The sequence below is a fragment of the Sarcophilus harrisii genome, chromosome 2, assembly GCF_902635505.1.
Source record: "Sarcophilus harrisii chromosome 2, mSarHar1.11, whole genome shotgun sequence".
Classification (NCBI taxonomy): domain Eukaryota; kingdom Metazoa; phylum Chordata; class Mammalia; order Dasyuromorphia; family Dasyuridae; genus Sarcophilus; species Sarcophilus harrisii.
In genome coordinates, this window is record NC_045427.1 from 21,954,843 (window position 1) to 21,969,331 (window position 14,489).

Genomic DNA, 14,489 nt, shown 5'->3' on the forward strand with positions numbered 1-14,489 from the left:
TTGTTCTCCGGTTCTTCCAGGTCCCTGATGACCAAATGGCCACCCAACACATGGGAAGTGACTCTAGAAATGCCCTCCAGATGATTGATCTTCCCAGGTCACTGAGGGCCACGAGGGTTTGGGGCCCTCCTTGGCCTGGGAGGAAGAAAAGATCTGACTCAGAGAGCCGGCCTCCTTGAAATCCTCCTGCCTCCAGGCCACAAAAGTGGGATGGGGACCAGAGGAGAATGAGGGGTGGTGCTCTCATTCTTATGGCCTCATCCCAGTTGGCGCCAAGCCTGCTGTCATTCCTGCGGGGCCAGAATCAGGTGGGGCTTGACAGGAAGGCAATGGGTGGGACCGTTGACGTACTAGAGCTTCCACTGTCCCCATCAAGAGGGACTAGTCCAGTGCAAATGTCATTCCTAGTCCTCCTCTGCTAACTGGCCTTCCTCTGGACTTAAAGATTTGCCTTGTGCTGTATATATATACACCTATATATTAATACCCATATATGCAACATACATATATATTGGAATATGTATATTGTGTTGTATATATATATAAATATAACATATAGTGTTATATATATATATATATTTATGATATTGATATATATATATATATATATATATATTATATATATATATTATTTGGTTCTCAGAACAGCCTAGGAGCTTAGGGGCTTATTATTTCCATTTTACAGTTGGGGAAGTGAGTCCCAGAGAGTTCAGATGATCTGACCAGGGTTACACAGTAAAGTTCTGAGTCTGATTGACCCGTCTTGCTTGTCCCAGGTCCGGAGCTGTGCCTTCGAACTGCACGGCTTCCTGAGAACCTCGGGCCTCCTGCACCTCAGGGTAGCCTCCAGGGGCGTGGAGGGGGCCTCCAAATCCCTGGGGCTGACAGCCCCGGTTTCTCCCTGCCACTTGTTCCCCCCCTCCCCTATTATCCCAAAGTGATAGCAGCATTGGGGAGAAGGAATGGAAATTCTGCCCCGGAGAGCCTCTGGGGCCGCCTTGGGAGGAAGAGGGGCCCTGGCCCAGCATTTGCTTGCTTCCTTGCCCCCCCCCCCTCCCACATCTGTGTCTGGGATTGCAATCTGAACCCAGGCGCCAGGGCGGGCCAGGAGGGAAGGGGCCGGAGGGTGTGGGGCGGGAGGGGGGACCGAGGGGAGGAAATATCCAGAAACCCCGGACCTGGAGCATCGCCCGCCCGCTGCCGGCCGCCCGCTCTGGGATACGCGACTGGGGAAGGTGCGGAGCCGCCCTGCCGCGGGGAGGGAGGACCGGCCCGGTCCCCCAGCTCAGCGACCGCGCGTCCCCCCAGCGGGAACAAGCGTGGTCCCGGAGCCGAGAACTAACGGGAGGTGAGTGCAGGCGGGGAGGGGGCGCTTCCCACCTGGACTCTGGGGCGGGAGGACGGGCGGCCTGGAGAGGGGCTCTTAGGTGCTGGCCCGGAGTCGGGACCCCCCACACACACACACACACAATCACTCACAAACCTCTCACACTCACACACAAACACACAGAGACACACTCCTACTCACACACTTACACACACACACACACAAACCTCTCTACACGCTACACTCACAACACAGACTCACACTCCTAGTTACACACCTCAGACGCGCGCGTACTCACACACAAACATACACACACAAACACAAACCTCACACACACTCACAAACCTCTTACACACACACACACAAACACACACACACACACACACACACACACACACACACACACACGGTGGTGGGTGGCTCCACGATCCCTGCCAGAACCTGAAAATGAGGCTTGGAAAGTTCCTGATTTTCCCTAATCAAGTGTCTGGTGCTCGATGCTCGGGGACCCCATCTTACGGGCGCCAGCTGGGGCGGAGGCTCCCTGACTTCCAGCTGCCCCTACGCTGCTCCCCTCTTGAGCCCTTCTTCGGGGAAACTGGGAGGTCTGATGTGGGAGGGGGGATTCCTGAGTGGGCTAAGGGAGGCCCTCGGCAGTCTCTGTGTGGGGTCGGGACTGGGAGGAGTCCTGTGCTGGGGAGAGCCCAGAAGGGGCGACTGGATGGGTGGGGGCATGTGCTAACGTCTGACCTTTCTACCAACAGAAAGGAGTAGGGGGAGGCCATGGGGGAGGGGTAACTGAGGGGTCCAAGGGTTCCCCAGAGAAGTAAATTGGGTTTGGAGATCGGTAAGGAGAGGGAAAGGAATGGGGGAGGGGGCGTTGGAGTAAATGTAGGTCATAAAATGTAAATATAGAACTTACTTAGACCCTCCAAAGTTAGTGAGCTCAACCCCCTGGCTTTATGGAGGTCAGTGAACTAGCACTTTATAAAGAGCCTCCCGGGTCAGGCACCCTGCAAGATGCTGGGGATACAAAGAAAGGCAAAAAAACAGGGGAGAATTCCGGGGCCCAAAGTGCTTGATAAATAGGGGAAGATCAAGCCACGATTGAGCTGTGCTCTTGTGGCTCAGTGTCTCCTGTTAGGTTTATCTCAAGCTGTCTCTGTTTTTGTCAGTGGGAATCTCTATGTGATGTCTCTAGTTTTCAGTCGGCAAACTTGTTTCTTGGGTCAGGATAAACTATGTGTCCCCAAGTCTTAGGGCACCATAGCTTAAAACTACGGGGACATCCTGAATAAAAATAGAAGCTCTTTTGATGGGGCAAAGACGTGGAGTCCCCAGAAGTAAGGGGATGGCACTGGGAGCTTCCTTGAATGATTTTTATTGTTATTATTATTATTATTATTATTATTATTATTATTATTACTGAGGCAATTGGGGTTAAGTGACTTGCCCAGGGTCACACAGCTAGGAAGTGTTAAATATCTGAGGTCAGATTTGAACTCAGGTCCTCCTGCCTTCAGGGCTAGTGCTCTATCCACTGTGCCACATAGTTGCCCCATGATACTACCATTTTAAGGGAATTTCTTACGCCTGTCAAAGTTTGATGTTTGATGTCTGTGTGACTGACGGGCTGACAGACAGGACACACAGGCGTGGTGGGGAGAAAATGTGTGAATGAGTCAGAGCAACTAATTGACAAATATTAAGTACCTGGAATTGTGCTGGACTCTGAGAATACAAAAAACAAAACAGCTCCTGTCCTCAAGGTGCTTCCGTTCTTTCTGTTGGAGAAATAATCGATCATCAGATGAGTGGATATGAAATACATAGCAGAACATGTCAAGAGTGGGGGGGAGGGGAGATTGGGCTTGGTTTACTTTGACTCAGCACATCCACAGGTGTCCCTAGTACCGGGCCCCCAAATGTGAAGGCAGTAAGGTCTTTGATGACTGGGATCTTCCCAGCATTCCCTCTTGTAGCCAAGTAGCACTATGCTGGTTGGACTGGGTGGACTTTGAGACTCTGTGACTTGAGCCCAGGCCCCCTGAAGCCAGCCTAGAAAATGTAAATTTGTGGATGAGGGATGGCTTTTCATTTGTCTTTGCATCCCCGGGGACCTCATTAGTACTTTTGCACATAGTAGGTCCTTTAAATATGATGATCCAATTATACCGTTCTGCTTAGAGATACTGCCTTCTGCTTGTATCTCTAAGTACTTGATTTGGGATCCCAAAACACACACACACACACACACACACACACACACACACACACCAAAGTCTTTTTCAGCTCTGAAAGATTTTCAAACACCTTTTCTTCCTCTTCTCCTGGACCTCCTCCTTCCTCAAGGACTGAGATTATCATGGCTTTTCCTTTGGTTGTTTTCTCAGTCCTAACTGTATCTTGGCCAAGAATAACCCCAAAGACTTGCTGTTTCTTTCTCCAGTCCATTTTACAGATGAGGAAACTGAGGCAGGCAGGGTTAAATGACTTGCCTGTGGTCACACAGGTAGTATCTGAGGCCAGATTTGAACCCAAGCTGAGTCTTTCTGATTCCAAACCCAGCACTCTGTCTACTTCGCCACCCAGCTGCCTTTTCCTATAGTGTAGGAGGGTCCAAGTAAAGAGACCTGGATGCTGGTTCTGAATCATACAGACAACTCCCTCACTGCTTGGCCCTTTCTGAGCCTCAGTTTTTTCCCATCTCATCTGTGACTTGGAGAGGATTAGTCCTGCCCTTCTGAAAATAGAATGGAGAGAATTAATCTTGCTCTCAGGAAGCCTCCAGTCTGATGGGGAAAATATCAGGACTCATAAAGCACTAGACAAATTGGTGCCCTCAATCCTCAGATGAAGCCTCCCCCCAAATCAGCTGATCCTACATAACTCTTGACTATGGCCTTCCATTGGTTCCTCCCATAAGTTCTATGAAGAATTTAGAGACAAATATAGAGACCTATACTATCTACCAGCTAAGCGACCCTAGACTAGTCAACTAAATTCCCAATCCTGTATCAGTAAAGGGAGTTTCCACACTGGAAGTTTCCTACAGGATGAAATCACTGGTCCAGTATCTCTTCCAAAAACGTCACATAGGGAAGATGCCCTAGTACAGGCACATGGAAGAAAAGATAAGGGTACAAATAAACACCAGGAAACTACTATGAGCCCAACATAATGATTAGATAACATACCTTTGTGAAACTTGTGGTCTGGTAGGGAGGGAACATAATTATATGTATATATAAATGTATACAAATCCCTACATTGTGCTGTGGTTTAGGTTTCCTCATCCGGGAAGGAAATTTCAGATCTGGCCAAGATACTCGGAGATAGAGGCAGACAGAAACAGAGAAAATGAGGGTACAGGTAGAGATAGGGAGAGGAAAGAGACAGAGACAGAGAGAGACTGACTCATGTATGTGTATATCTTTGGATGGGTGGGGAGATGGAGATTGTTTGTCCTTTGTTCTTGAAGAGGACTGTAACATCAGGAAGGTGATGCTCCGATATGTAAATGAGGAAGAGCTGTACAAAGTCACCAATCTCACCTCCTCCAGGAGCCATCTGGGTCCAATGGGGGATGGATAGATGGATGGAAGAATGGATGAAAGGATGGAAGGACAGAAAGATGGATGGACGGAAGGATGGAAAGATGGAAGGGTGGATGGAAAGATGGATGGATGGAAGAATGGATGGATGGGAGGATGGATGGATGGATGGATGGAGGTTTGGAAGGATGGATGGATGGATGATATAGACTGCATCTAGGATTTCAATAGTATAATAAACATCCAGTGAAGAAACCGTTATACCAATGAAAAGAGGAAATGGTCTATTTTTAGTCTTAGAGGTTGCTTGGGATACTGAAAAGCTGTAAGTGGCCCAAGGCTGAAGAGGTTTTTCTTGAACCCAAGTCTTGCCTTTTAGCCCTTATGACATACTACTTTAATAACAACTATATTAGAGTCAAGGATATACTAACATGGTGATGTCATTTTGGTCCTCTTCAAGAACGAAGGAAACCATTCGATTTAACTTAGTAAACACTTATTAAACACCTAGTGTGTATCCTCAAGGAAGTTACATTCTACTGGGTGGAGGATAACTGCTGGTGTTTTATGGGGCCAAAAAAAGCCTTAAAAACCTTAATTCCTTTGACTCTCACAGTAACTGTGAGGTTCTATTGTCTCCATTTTTACAAATGAAGAAACTGAGGCTAAGAATTTGCCCTAAAGTCAGAGGAATAGGAAGTATATGATGAAGATTTCAAACTCAGGGACTCCTTACTGGAAGGCTCTGTTCACTGTAGCACAGACACAAATATCTTAAGAAGCAGCATTATGTGCATTAGCGATTAAACAAAATGCTATGTGAAGTCACACAATCCTAGACCCAGAAGGGACCTCAGGGATCATCTAATCTACGTCTCTTGCTTAACAAATGGGGAAACTGAAGCTCATGGAGTTTAAATGACTTGCCTGTTTATTTCATATAAGATAATGTAGGGAGGGACTGCCTTGAACCATCCATACTTCCTGCCCTGGTCCCTTAGGACCAGCATTTATGAGAAGGTCAGTAAGATCATGGTTCTGGAACTGGAAAAGCTAGAACTCCACCAAGTCCAACCTTTTCATTTTACAGATGAGGAAACTGAGTCCTAGGATGAGGGATCAGCTCCCTTTCGGGCCAAGTTTATATTGTCTGAGGTCATCATTTAAAAGGGACATCAGCAGCCATTGGGCCTAACTCATACTCAAAAAGAATCACCTTCATAGCCTTTTCAACTAGTGGTCTTGTTATTGTGTTCCCACTGAACCCCCCCTTTCCAGAGTGAGCCCTTCCAGTTAGAGTTTGGTCTGCCGGGCAGGATTAAGGATCAGCCTATGGCCAGGGTGAGTGCTCAACCTATGGCAAGAAAGAAGGGTCAGTGTATGGTCAAGATTAAAGGTTGACCTGTGGCAGGGATTAAAGGTCATTCTGCAATCGAAGTGAAGGGATATTCCACTGTAGAATATTAGGGGTCAGTCTAAATTGGTAGTTTGGGTCAGGCTTTAGCCAAGTTCAGGAATTAATGTGTTGGACTAACAAGAGATAAAGAAAGTCCATCTGTGTCCAGTTTGGGCTCAGGTTAGGGGTTTCTGGCAACGGTAAGCCTGAGGAGGCGGTCTGTGTCTGTGTCTGTATCTGAAGAACAAGGGAACCTCTGTATACAGCTAATTGGCTCAGGTGGCCCTGGAGCCTCATTAACACGTTATAACCAGCAATGTCTGCTCCCCCTTTGCAGGGGGTGGGGGGCTATCACAGGGTGTTTCCCTCCCAATTTTCCTCCCTGGGACAAAGCCCTAGTCACCATATCCTCCATAAAACTGCTCATTACTGCCTCACCTTCTCCATGAAACTCCAAAGTCTCTAGGGATCGTTACCCAGCCCCTAAGTTTCCTATTTCTAGAATGAACACTGGAAATTTTTCTCCTTTATCTATCAATTTTTCCATACAGAGATATGGGATGTAGACGCCTTTCTCCCATTTCTGGCTTGAATACAATGAGTGCTGCCATGGCCCAACAAGGCACAGGCTCCCATAATTATTGTAGGCCTTTGGGCCTGGAGCTGGGGATTGTTCCTTTCCTTTCCAGCTGAGTCCAGGTGCAATCACTTTATTCCTGGTCAGGTAGAAGCAGAAGCTCCCCTGCAGGATTCCTCCCCCCCCCCCAGCTCCAACTCCCCTTCTGCCTCCCCCCAGAACGATCGGCCCTGTCCTCCTCGGCCCCAGAGGGCAGAACTAGAGTAGGGAAATTGAAAGGATTTATATGTGTCCAAGAGATGCTGTCCTACCCACGGAGCTATTGAAAATGAAAAAGTCAGCCCTGGCTGGGGGTCAGAGGTCCCTGACCTGGGAGGTCCCTGAGACACCGAGGTTCCACGGCTGTGTCCGGACACGTCCTTGTGTCCCCATGTGTGTGCTTGTGTGTTTGGGGGTACATGTCAGGTTGAGAGCCAGTGGATGGGCTCCCAACCCACAATCTGGCAAGCCAGACACCAGAGAGCCGAGGGTGGCCCATTGCCAAGCTGGGTTTGCAGTTCAGGGCCCAGGCCCCACAGGGGGGAAGTAGAGGGGCCCGCTGGGTTTCTGAGGGCGGGCGATGATGGCGGGCTGGGGAGAAAGCTCTAAGAAAGGGGCCAGGGTAAATACATGGGCACATGTTGGATGTAACATATATCTCTACCATGTTTGACATATATTGGACTGCTTGCCATCTAGAGGAAGATGTGGGGGAAGGGGAGAAATTGGAACCCAAGGTTTTGCAAGGCCTAATGTTAAAGAATTGTCCACACATGTGTTTTGTTTAGTTGTTGTTTGGTTTTTTTTTGCTGAGACACTTGGGGTTAAGTGACTTGACCAGGGTCCCACAGCCAGAAAGTGTTAAGTGTCTGAGGTTAGATTTGAACTCAGGTCCTCCTGACTTCCGGGCTGGTGCTCTACCCACTTGCACATATGTTTTGAAAAATAAAAAGCTTTAATAGAGAAAAAGAAAGCAAAGTGCCAGGAGGTACTTGGGCGGTTGGCCAAGGTGCCCGATCTCACTTCCGTCCCCTTCTTGTCCACAGCCTTCCAGGGGATGCTAAGATGCTGGCCGTGCCGGAGTCCCGGATGCACAGTCTGCAAATAAGTAAGGCCCAACTCCCCCATTCTCTCCCCTGCAGCTAGGCCTCCCTCCCTCCCTTCTTCCCTCACTCTAAATGATCTCCTCCCAGTTCCTTCTTCCTCTGCTTCTCTCCCTCCAAACCGACATTAAAACTATACCTACCACTAGCCAGCCCCTGGGTGCGTGAATACACACATCACACACTCACACACTCACACTCACACACACCCCCTCACATACACACACACCCTCACATACACACACACATACACACACACACACACACACACACACACACACAAACCTCACACACTCACACACACATACCCTGCAAAAACAATACTTACAGAGAAAAGAGGTTCTATATTTTCCCCATTCGGCCTCTGCCTTGTACACATAGACCCCTGTGTAGATAGAATGGTATGAAATCATTTAATTCAGTCCAACACACACTTATTAAGTGCCTACAGTATACAAAGCATTCTGCCAAATGCACAGAGGAATAGCCAGGAGTGGGAGTGGAAGAAACTGTTAAATGTACATGCACAGAGTGGTCCTGGTTTGCTTGGGGAAGGCTGGATGGGGGCGCGCTACTAGAACGCCATGTAAATGAACATATTGGAATGCGCAGAGTGGGTGTACATAAATCCATCAATATGGGAGGTATTACACATAATTACATAAATGACATAAGCACCTAGTAACATAACACAGGCTAATAGTGAGGTAACAAATAACGTGAATCAACATGAGAATTTATACATGTCCATAAGTTTTAGAAATAGTCCAAAGGGAATCCATTGTTCATTAGTTCATGTGTGTAGGGAATCCAATAATTCCTGTAAGCTTTGAAGTCTTGCAATAGTTTCATCTTGTGTTAGGGAATCCAATGATTCCTGCTAGTTTTCAAGTCCTGCAACAGTCTCATTATCAGCCATGCTCTTTCAGTGTCAAATGTTTCTTAGGTCTTTTCTTTGTTTTGAGGTTTTTCTCCTTTTCTGTCTCTCTCTAGGTGCTCATTGCCACCCAGCTGTTTCCTTCTCCATCTGTAGAAATACAAGCAAACCCTTTCTCCCAGGCAGTTAACCTATCTAGTCCCTTCTATTTACCACTTTCTAGATTTCTTCTCATCACCTGGCAATTACTTTGGAGCTGTTTGCACTGGACACTGCCCTGTTGGGTTAAACAAAAGCCTGTATTCTCTCCAATTGTAATCCCTTTCTCCCATCTGGTGGCTTTTCTGCTGATTGATCATATCAGAGTCTTGACTTTCTAAAGACTCTCTGGGTGTAATCTCGGCTGTCATCATGCCCCATTTGTCTTTTGTATGATATCTTGGGGCTGGGCCCCACCTCTCATTTCCCTGGGTCAGTCTACATTCTGAGGCCCAGTGGAAGCCTCAGTTACATTTTGGACATGGGGTTTTGGGTTTTCTCTCAGCCTCTTACTCCATCTTTATATCTACACTGGGCTCTCAGATGTCCAACTTCTCCACACTGAAAACATCGACGAGTCTCTCTAGAAGTCCCTTGCCAAGGGGGACCCTGCCTTCCCATGTTCATCATAGTTTGGGTATAATAAGCATTTGTGCTCACTGTGACACAGCGTCTTATGATCTCCTCTAAAGGAGCATCTTTGTCTAGTCCCCATATAATTCTTCTCTAAACCTCATGGGCATTTTCCTTAGCCGGTTGTCTGGTCAGTATTTCTGTAGCTGCATTATCTCCAATGGTTCTTATGACAGCTGTTTGCAAACATCCCACAAAATCCACAAAGGGTTCATTGGGACCTTTGCTCTATTTTGTGAAGGCTTCCCCTCTATCTTTCTGTCTGGGGAGGGAACCCCAAGCTTTTATTGCAGCCTTAGAAATTTGCTCATACACTGTTATGGGATAATAAATCTGTTCTGAATCTCTCCATACTGACCTTCACCTGTTAGTTGGCCAAAGGTGATTTGTATATTAATTCCAGCTTGCTTATTGTATTGGGCTTAAATCCTACATAATTCATGATATTCTGAAAGGCACAACAAGTTTTGTCCAGGTTCTAAACATGTCCTTGCTATGGATTTCCAATCACTGGGGGTTAAGATTTCATAAGCCAAACTATCTAGTAACATCTTAACTTAAGAAAATGTAACCCCATAAAGAGTGCAACCCTTTTTCAAATCCTTAATTTTTTCCAGATCAAAAGGAGTGTATCTTCTCCTTTGCTGACCTGAAGAGTCAAGCTCTTCAATCAGAGGGTATGCATTTATTAAATCAGATATATCCTGTCCTTCTTTCTTAGCTTTAATGGGTACCTTTTGTAATCATGTCATAGGCTGCTTCATAGGTGGTGCTGAATGTGTTTCTGCCTCTCCCCCTCCTCCTCCCTTCACCCATGAAGGGTTAATTGAGGGAGGTAGGTCAGGGGATGGGGAATGACCTAATGGCTTCTGCTGTGAAGCACCACACTCATAATTGTACTTAATTCCATTCTTATCTAATTCTCCATCCTTTTCACCTATTTTATTTGGCTCCTCCCTCTCCTGCTCTTTCTTCTTTTTCCTTATTCTAATACTTATATAATTTCCTAAAGCCAGTTGTATTAAATATGTATTAAATGTGTCTTTGGAAATTGAGTCAGGTCCATCATCTTTGTAGAATTGACATCGTTGCTCTCCTACTAATTTGCACTCTTCTAGATCCAATTCTTTTTCCATAGAGAACCAAGGAGATGTTTACTGTACAGTTTCTAAAAGTTCAGTGATCTGCTCCCAAATTATAATCAAACCTTGGCTTTTCATAAGTCTGACAATGTTCTCTATACATTTTCCTTGAATTGGAAAAGAAGGCTGTTTTCCTATTTTAGCTGAAGTACTACTTTAGCCTTTTAACAAAGTTTCCTTGTCTATTTTTGTACTCACCCTAATTTCTAGGTCGAGGAGATTTTTCCATTGAGATCAGGATGGTGTCTGCCCCACGTTGGGCGCCAAAATGTAATAGTCTTCTTTAAAATGTAATCTTCTCTGGGAGCAGGTTTCTTGGGGAGCTTCTGGGACAGCCTACCTTTCAGTTCAGTAATCACCCCAAATGCAGCGAGGTATTAAAGTCCAAATCCTTTATCGTCTCTTTCCAAGTCTTGTCTACTTTCCTGCGGCCCAGTTAGCTTTCTTAGAGGCCTTCTGTAGTCTTGGTTCCAAGAGCTTGAGCTCTGGCTTCTGAATCTCCTGGACTGAATCCTGGCTGAGTATCTGAGAGCTTCTAGTGTGCTTCTCCTTTCTGGCTCTGAGAACTCCTCCTTATATGCCCCACACTAAGTATACAGCAATCATTATATCAGTAGGGAACCATTATTTGTTGTAGGATTAAATCAATGCTAAACTAGATTTAACCATTGTCTCCTCAATTCCACTTAGTACCTTGTTTCAAGTTTTGGCCCATAACAGACCAATCAATTTGCCTTTGTTAGACATCTATTAAGCACCAACTATTTGCTGGGTCCTGTTTTATACATGTTGTGTGTGAGTATGAGTGTGAGTGTATGTGTGTGTGTAAGTGGGGGTGAATGTGTGAGTTTGTGTGTGTGAGAGTGTGTATATATGTGAGTGTGTGATTATGTGTTTGTATGTGTGTGAGAAAGTGTATATATGTGTGTGTGTGTGTTTGTATGTGTATGAGTGTGTATGAGTGTGAATGAGTGTGTGTGTAAGTGTGTATAAGTGTATGATTGTGTGTGTGTGTTTGTATGTGTGCGAGTGTGAATGAAAGTGTGTATATGTGTGTGTGATTTTATGTGTGTATGAATGTGTGAGTGTGTGTGTATGTATAAGTGTGTGAGTGTGTGTGAGTTTGTATGTGTGTGAGTGTGTATAAGTATGTGTGTGATTGTGTGTGTGTGTTTGAGTGTGTGTATGTGTGTGAGAGTGTGTATAAGTGAGTGTGTGTGAGTGTGTATGAGTGTGTGTGAGTGCACGCCTCCAGCCATTCTCCTCTGTCCCCATCGGCTGGGGTGGGGCACCCTCCCCAGGAAGCCCTCTCACAAAGACTTGGCCGGCCCTTCCTTCCTGCCCTCCCCTCCCCTCCCTTTGCCTGTACTTTCCAGACCAGCCCTGCTCAGCTCGGGCTCACCCAGCCCCCTCTCACCACACAGCCCCAGCCCCTTCAGTCCCGACCCTCTGGGCTAGCCTCTGCATCTCTGCATCAGCCAGTCCAGCTGCGGTTGCCTCAAATCTCCTTCAGCCATTTACTCCCTTACCCTCAGCACTCTGGGAGGCAAGGAAAGTAGAGGTAATACTTCCCATGTCACCTATGGGGAAACTGAGGCCTGAGGCAGTCAGGAGCCCGCCCGGGGGAACCTCGTCCAACCAGAAGAGACAAGTCTGTCCGAGAGGGACCTGAGAGGGGAGAAAACTCCAGCCCCTCCCTTTATAGAACAGCAAGAACCCAGGTCTTCTGGCTTAATCCGTTGTTCTCAATCAAACCTCCTTGGAAATTATGGATCTCCCACTCTCACATTTTCACACACACACACGGACACACACAGAGATGATGGATGATACAATGAGAAAAATGCTGCCTTTGTGGTCAGGGTTCTGGGTTCCAGCTCTTCCTCTTGGGACTGGCAGCTCCTGGCCACGTCACAGCCCTCTGGCTCTCCAGGCGACGGCCGAATCGGGAGACCCCTTAGATCCCAGACCTGTGCTTGTGCCAGAGACATCCGTGTCCCCCAGGACTTTCCCAAACAATATGGGCCCCTTTCCCAGGGTCCTTCTGGACACACTGTCCCATTCCCACCTAATGATTCAAAGGGCAGTAATTCTACTGCAGGAAGGTGGGACAGGAAGGAAGGGAACTGCAGAGTGGCAGGAGGCTCCTCTGCCTCCATGGAGGGCATGTCCCAGCCCTGTGTTGTGGAGGTCCCCGAGGCCCCTCATCCCCACTACATTTGCCATTTCCAAGGCCCTCAGGAGCTCAGAGACAAGGAGCCTCCAGAGATCCCTCCTAGGGGTTAGCCCACCCCAAGGGACCGGGAGATTGTCAGGGCAGGGCCGAGGTCGGGGTAGAACCAGGTGGGGCGGTTTCCCTGAGGATTTCCAGGATCGTCACCCTCCCCAAGAACAACACCACACACATACGCTTGTATAACTTTAAGGTTTGCAGTTTGCCCACAGTGGTCCTCTGAAGTAGGTAACATGATGCAGGGAATAAGAAAGCTCATCTCCAGGAATTCATATCTAGTCTTAGGCACTTCATAGCTGTGTGATCCTGGGCCAGTCACTTCACCCTGCTTGCCTCAGTTTCCCCATCTGTAAAATGAGCTGGAGAAGGAAACGGCAGACCACTCCAGTATCTTTGCCAAGAAAACCTAAAGTGGGATTGTGAAGAATCGACCACAGCTTAAACAACTCAACAATAGCCAGTATTGCCATCTGCTTTTTCAGATGAGGAAATAATGAAGGTGAATGATCGGGCCAGGGTCACACTGCCAGAGAGTACTGGGGCTGGTATCAAATTCTTCTGATTTTGATCAGAAGGTCTTCTGATACCAAGTTCAGCGTTCTTTCCACAGCCCAGAAACTTTCCCCACTCCACCCTCCTTGATCTGCCAGCCTCCAACCTGGGCACAGTCCTACCGTCTGCCCCCTTTCCTTGGTCTCAGCATCAAACCCCGATTCCTTCAGGGAAGGAGGGGAACAAGGACATGGGTCACAAGTCTAGATGCGAGGACCCCTCGGAGCCATCTAGTCTCACCCCTCCTTTCAGGGGGGACAAACTGACTTGCCCTGGACCATGAATAGCAGAACTGGGATCTGATGGCCAGCCCTCCTCCCATCGGCCCTTGACCCCTCAGGATTTTTGTGGCCATCTTTCTGCGGAGGCGCCATTATGTGCCCGGTACCATGAAGCTTTTGTACCTTCAAGGAGACTTCTGAGGGCAGGGGATGGGGTGGCCACAGAAGGGACACACTGAGCACAGAGAACACTCCAAAGTTCCCCAAGTGGAATGGGCCTCCTCCTGAGATTGGGGGGAGGGAGGCAGAGTCCGCCGTGGGAGGCTGTGCAGGCAGAGGCTGGATGCCCACCTGTCAGAGTGTCATAGAGGAGATCCCTTTGGTGTTCCATCGAACCCAGATGGCCGCTGGGATCCCTTCCAGGGCTCAGAGCCTGAAAAAAAATATATGAGACTATTTGAGAAAAGTGAGTGCTAAAGATGTGGGGGAGAAAGTGCAGATGAGCCCCCTGGGGAGGGGCAGAGGCTTCAAGTCTTCAGGCCCTATCTGGACTGCACTTGGGCTTACTGAAAGGGGAGGGGAGGAGTGAGGGGGAGAGAGGAGTGAGGAGAAACTAAGGCAGTTTCAAGCCCACCAAAGACAGACTCTGGTTGTTCCCCTCCCCCTACTTCAGCTCCTTCCTCCAGGCTGCCAGCTGGGGCCAGTCTGTCCCCCACGGCCGGGCGGGATGATTAATTCAGGATCTAATTGGAACCATGTGGGTGGGTGCAGGGAGGAGGAAAGGGGGGGGGGC

General features: G+C 47.8%; 1 protein-coding gene across 1 annotated transcript in view; it reads left to right on the forward strand.

The window, feature by feature from the left end:
- The first annotated feature begins 1,297 nt into the window (after positions 1-1,297).
- Positions 1,298-14,489, forward strand: part of HSPA12B (heat shock protein family A (Hsp70) member 12B) — a 31,189-nt gene continuing 17,997 nt past the window's right edge. Inside the window, exons 1-2 of the mRNA XM_031949746.1 lie at positions 1,298-1,348; positions 7,943-8,004. Of these exons, the coding sequence (XP_031805606.1) occupies positions 7,962-8,004 (43 nt within the window). The 5' untranslated portion in view covers positions 1,298-1,348; positions 7,943-7,961. The remainder of the gene's footprint in view (positions 1,349-7,942; positions 8,005-14,489) is intronic.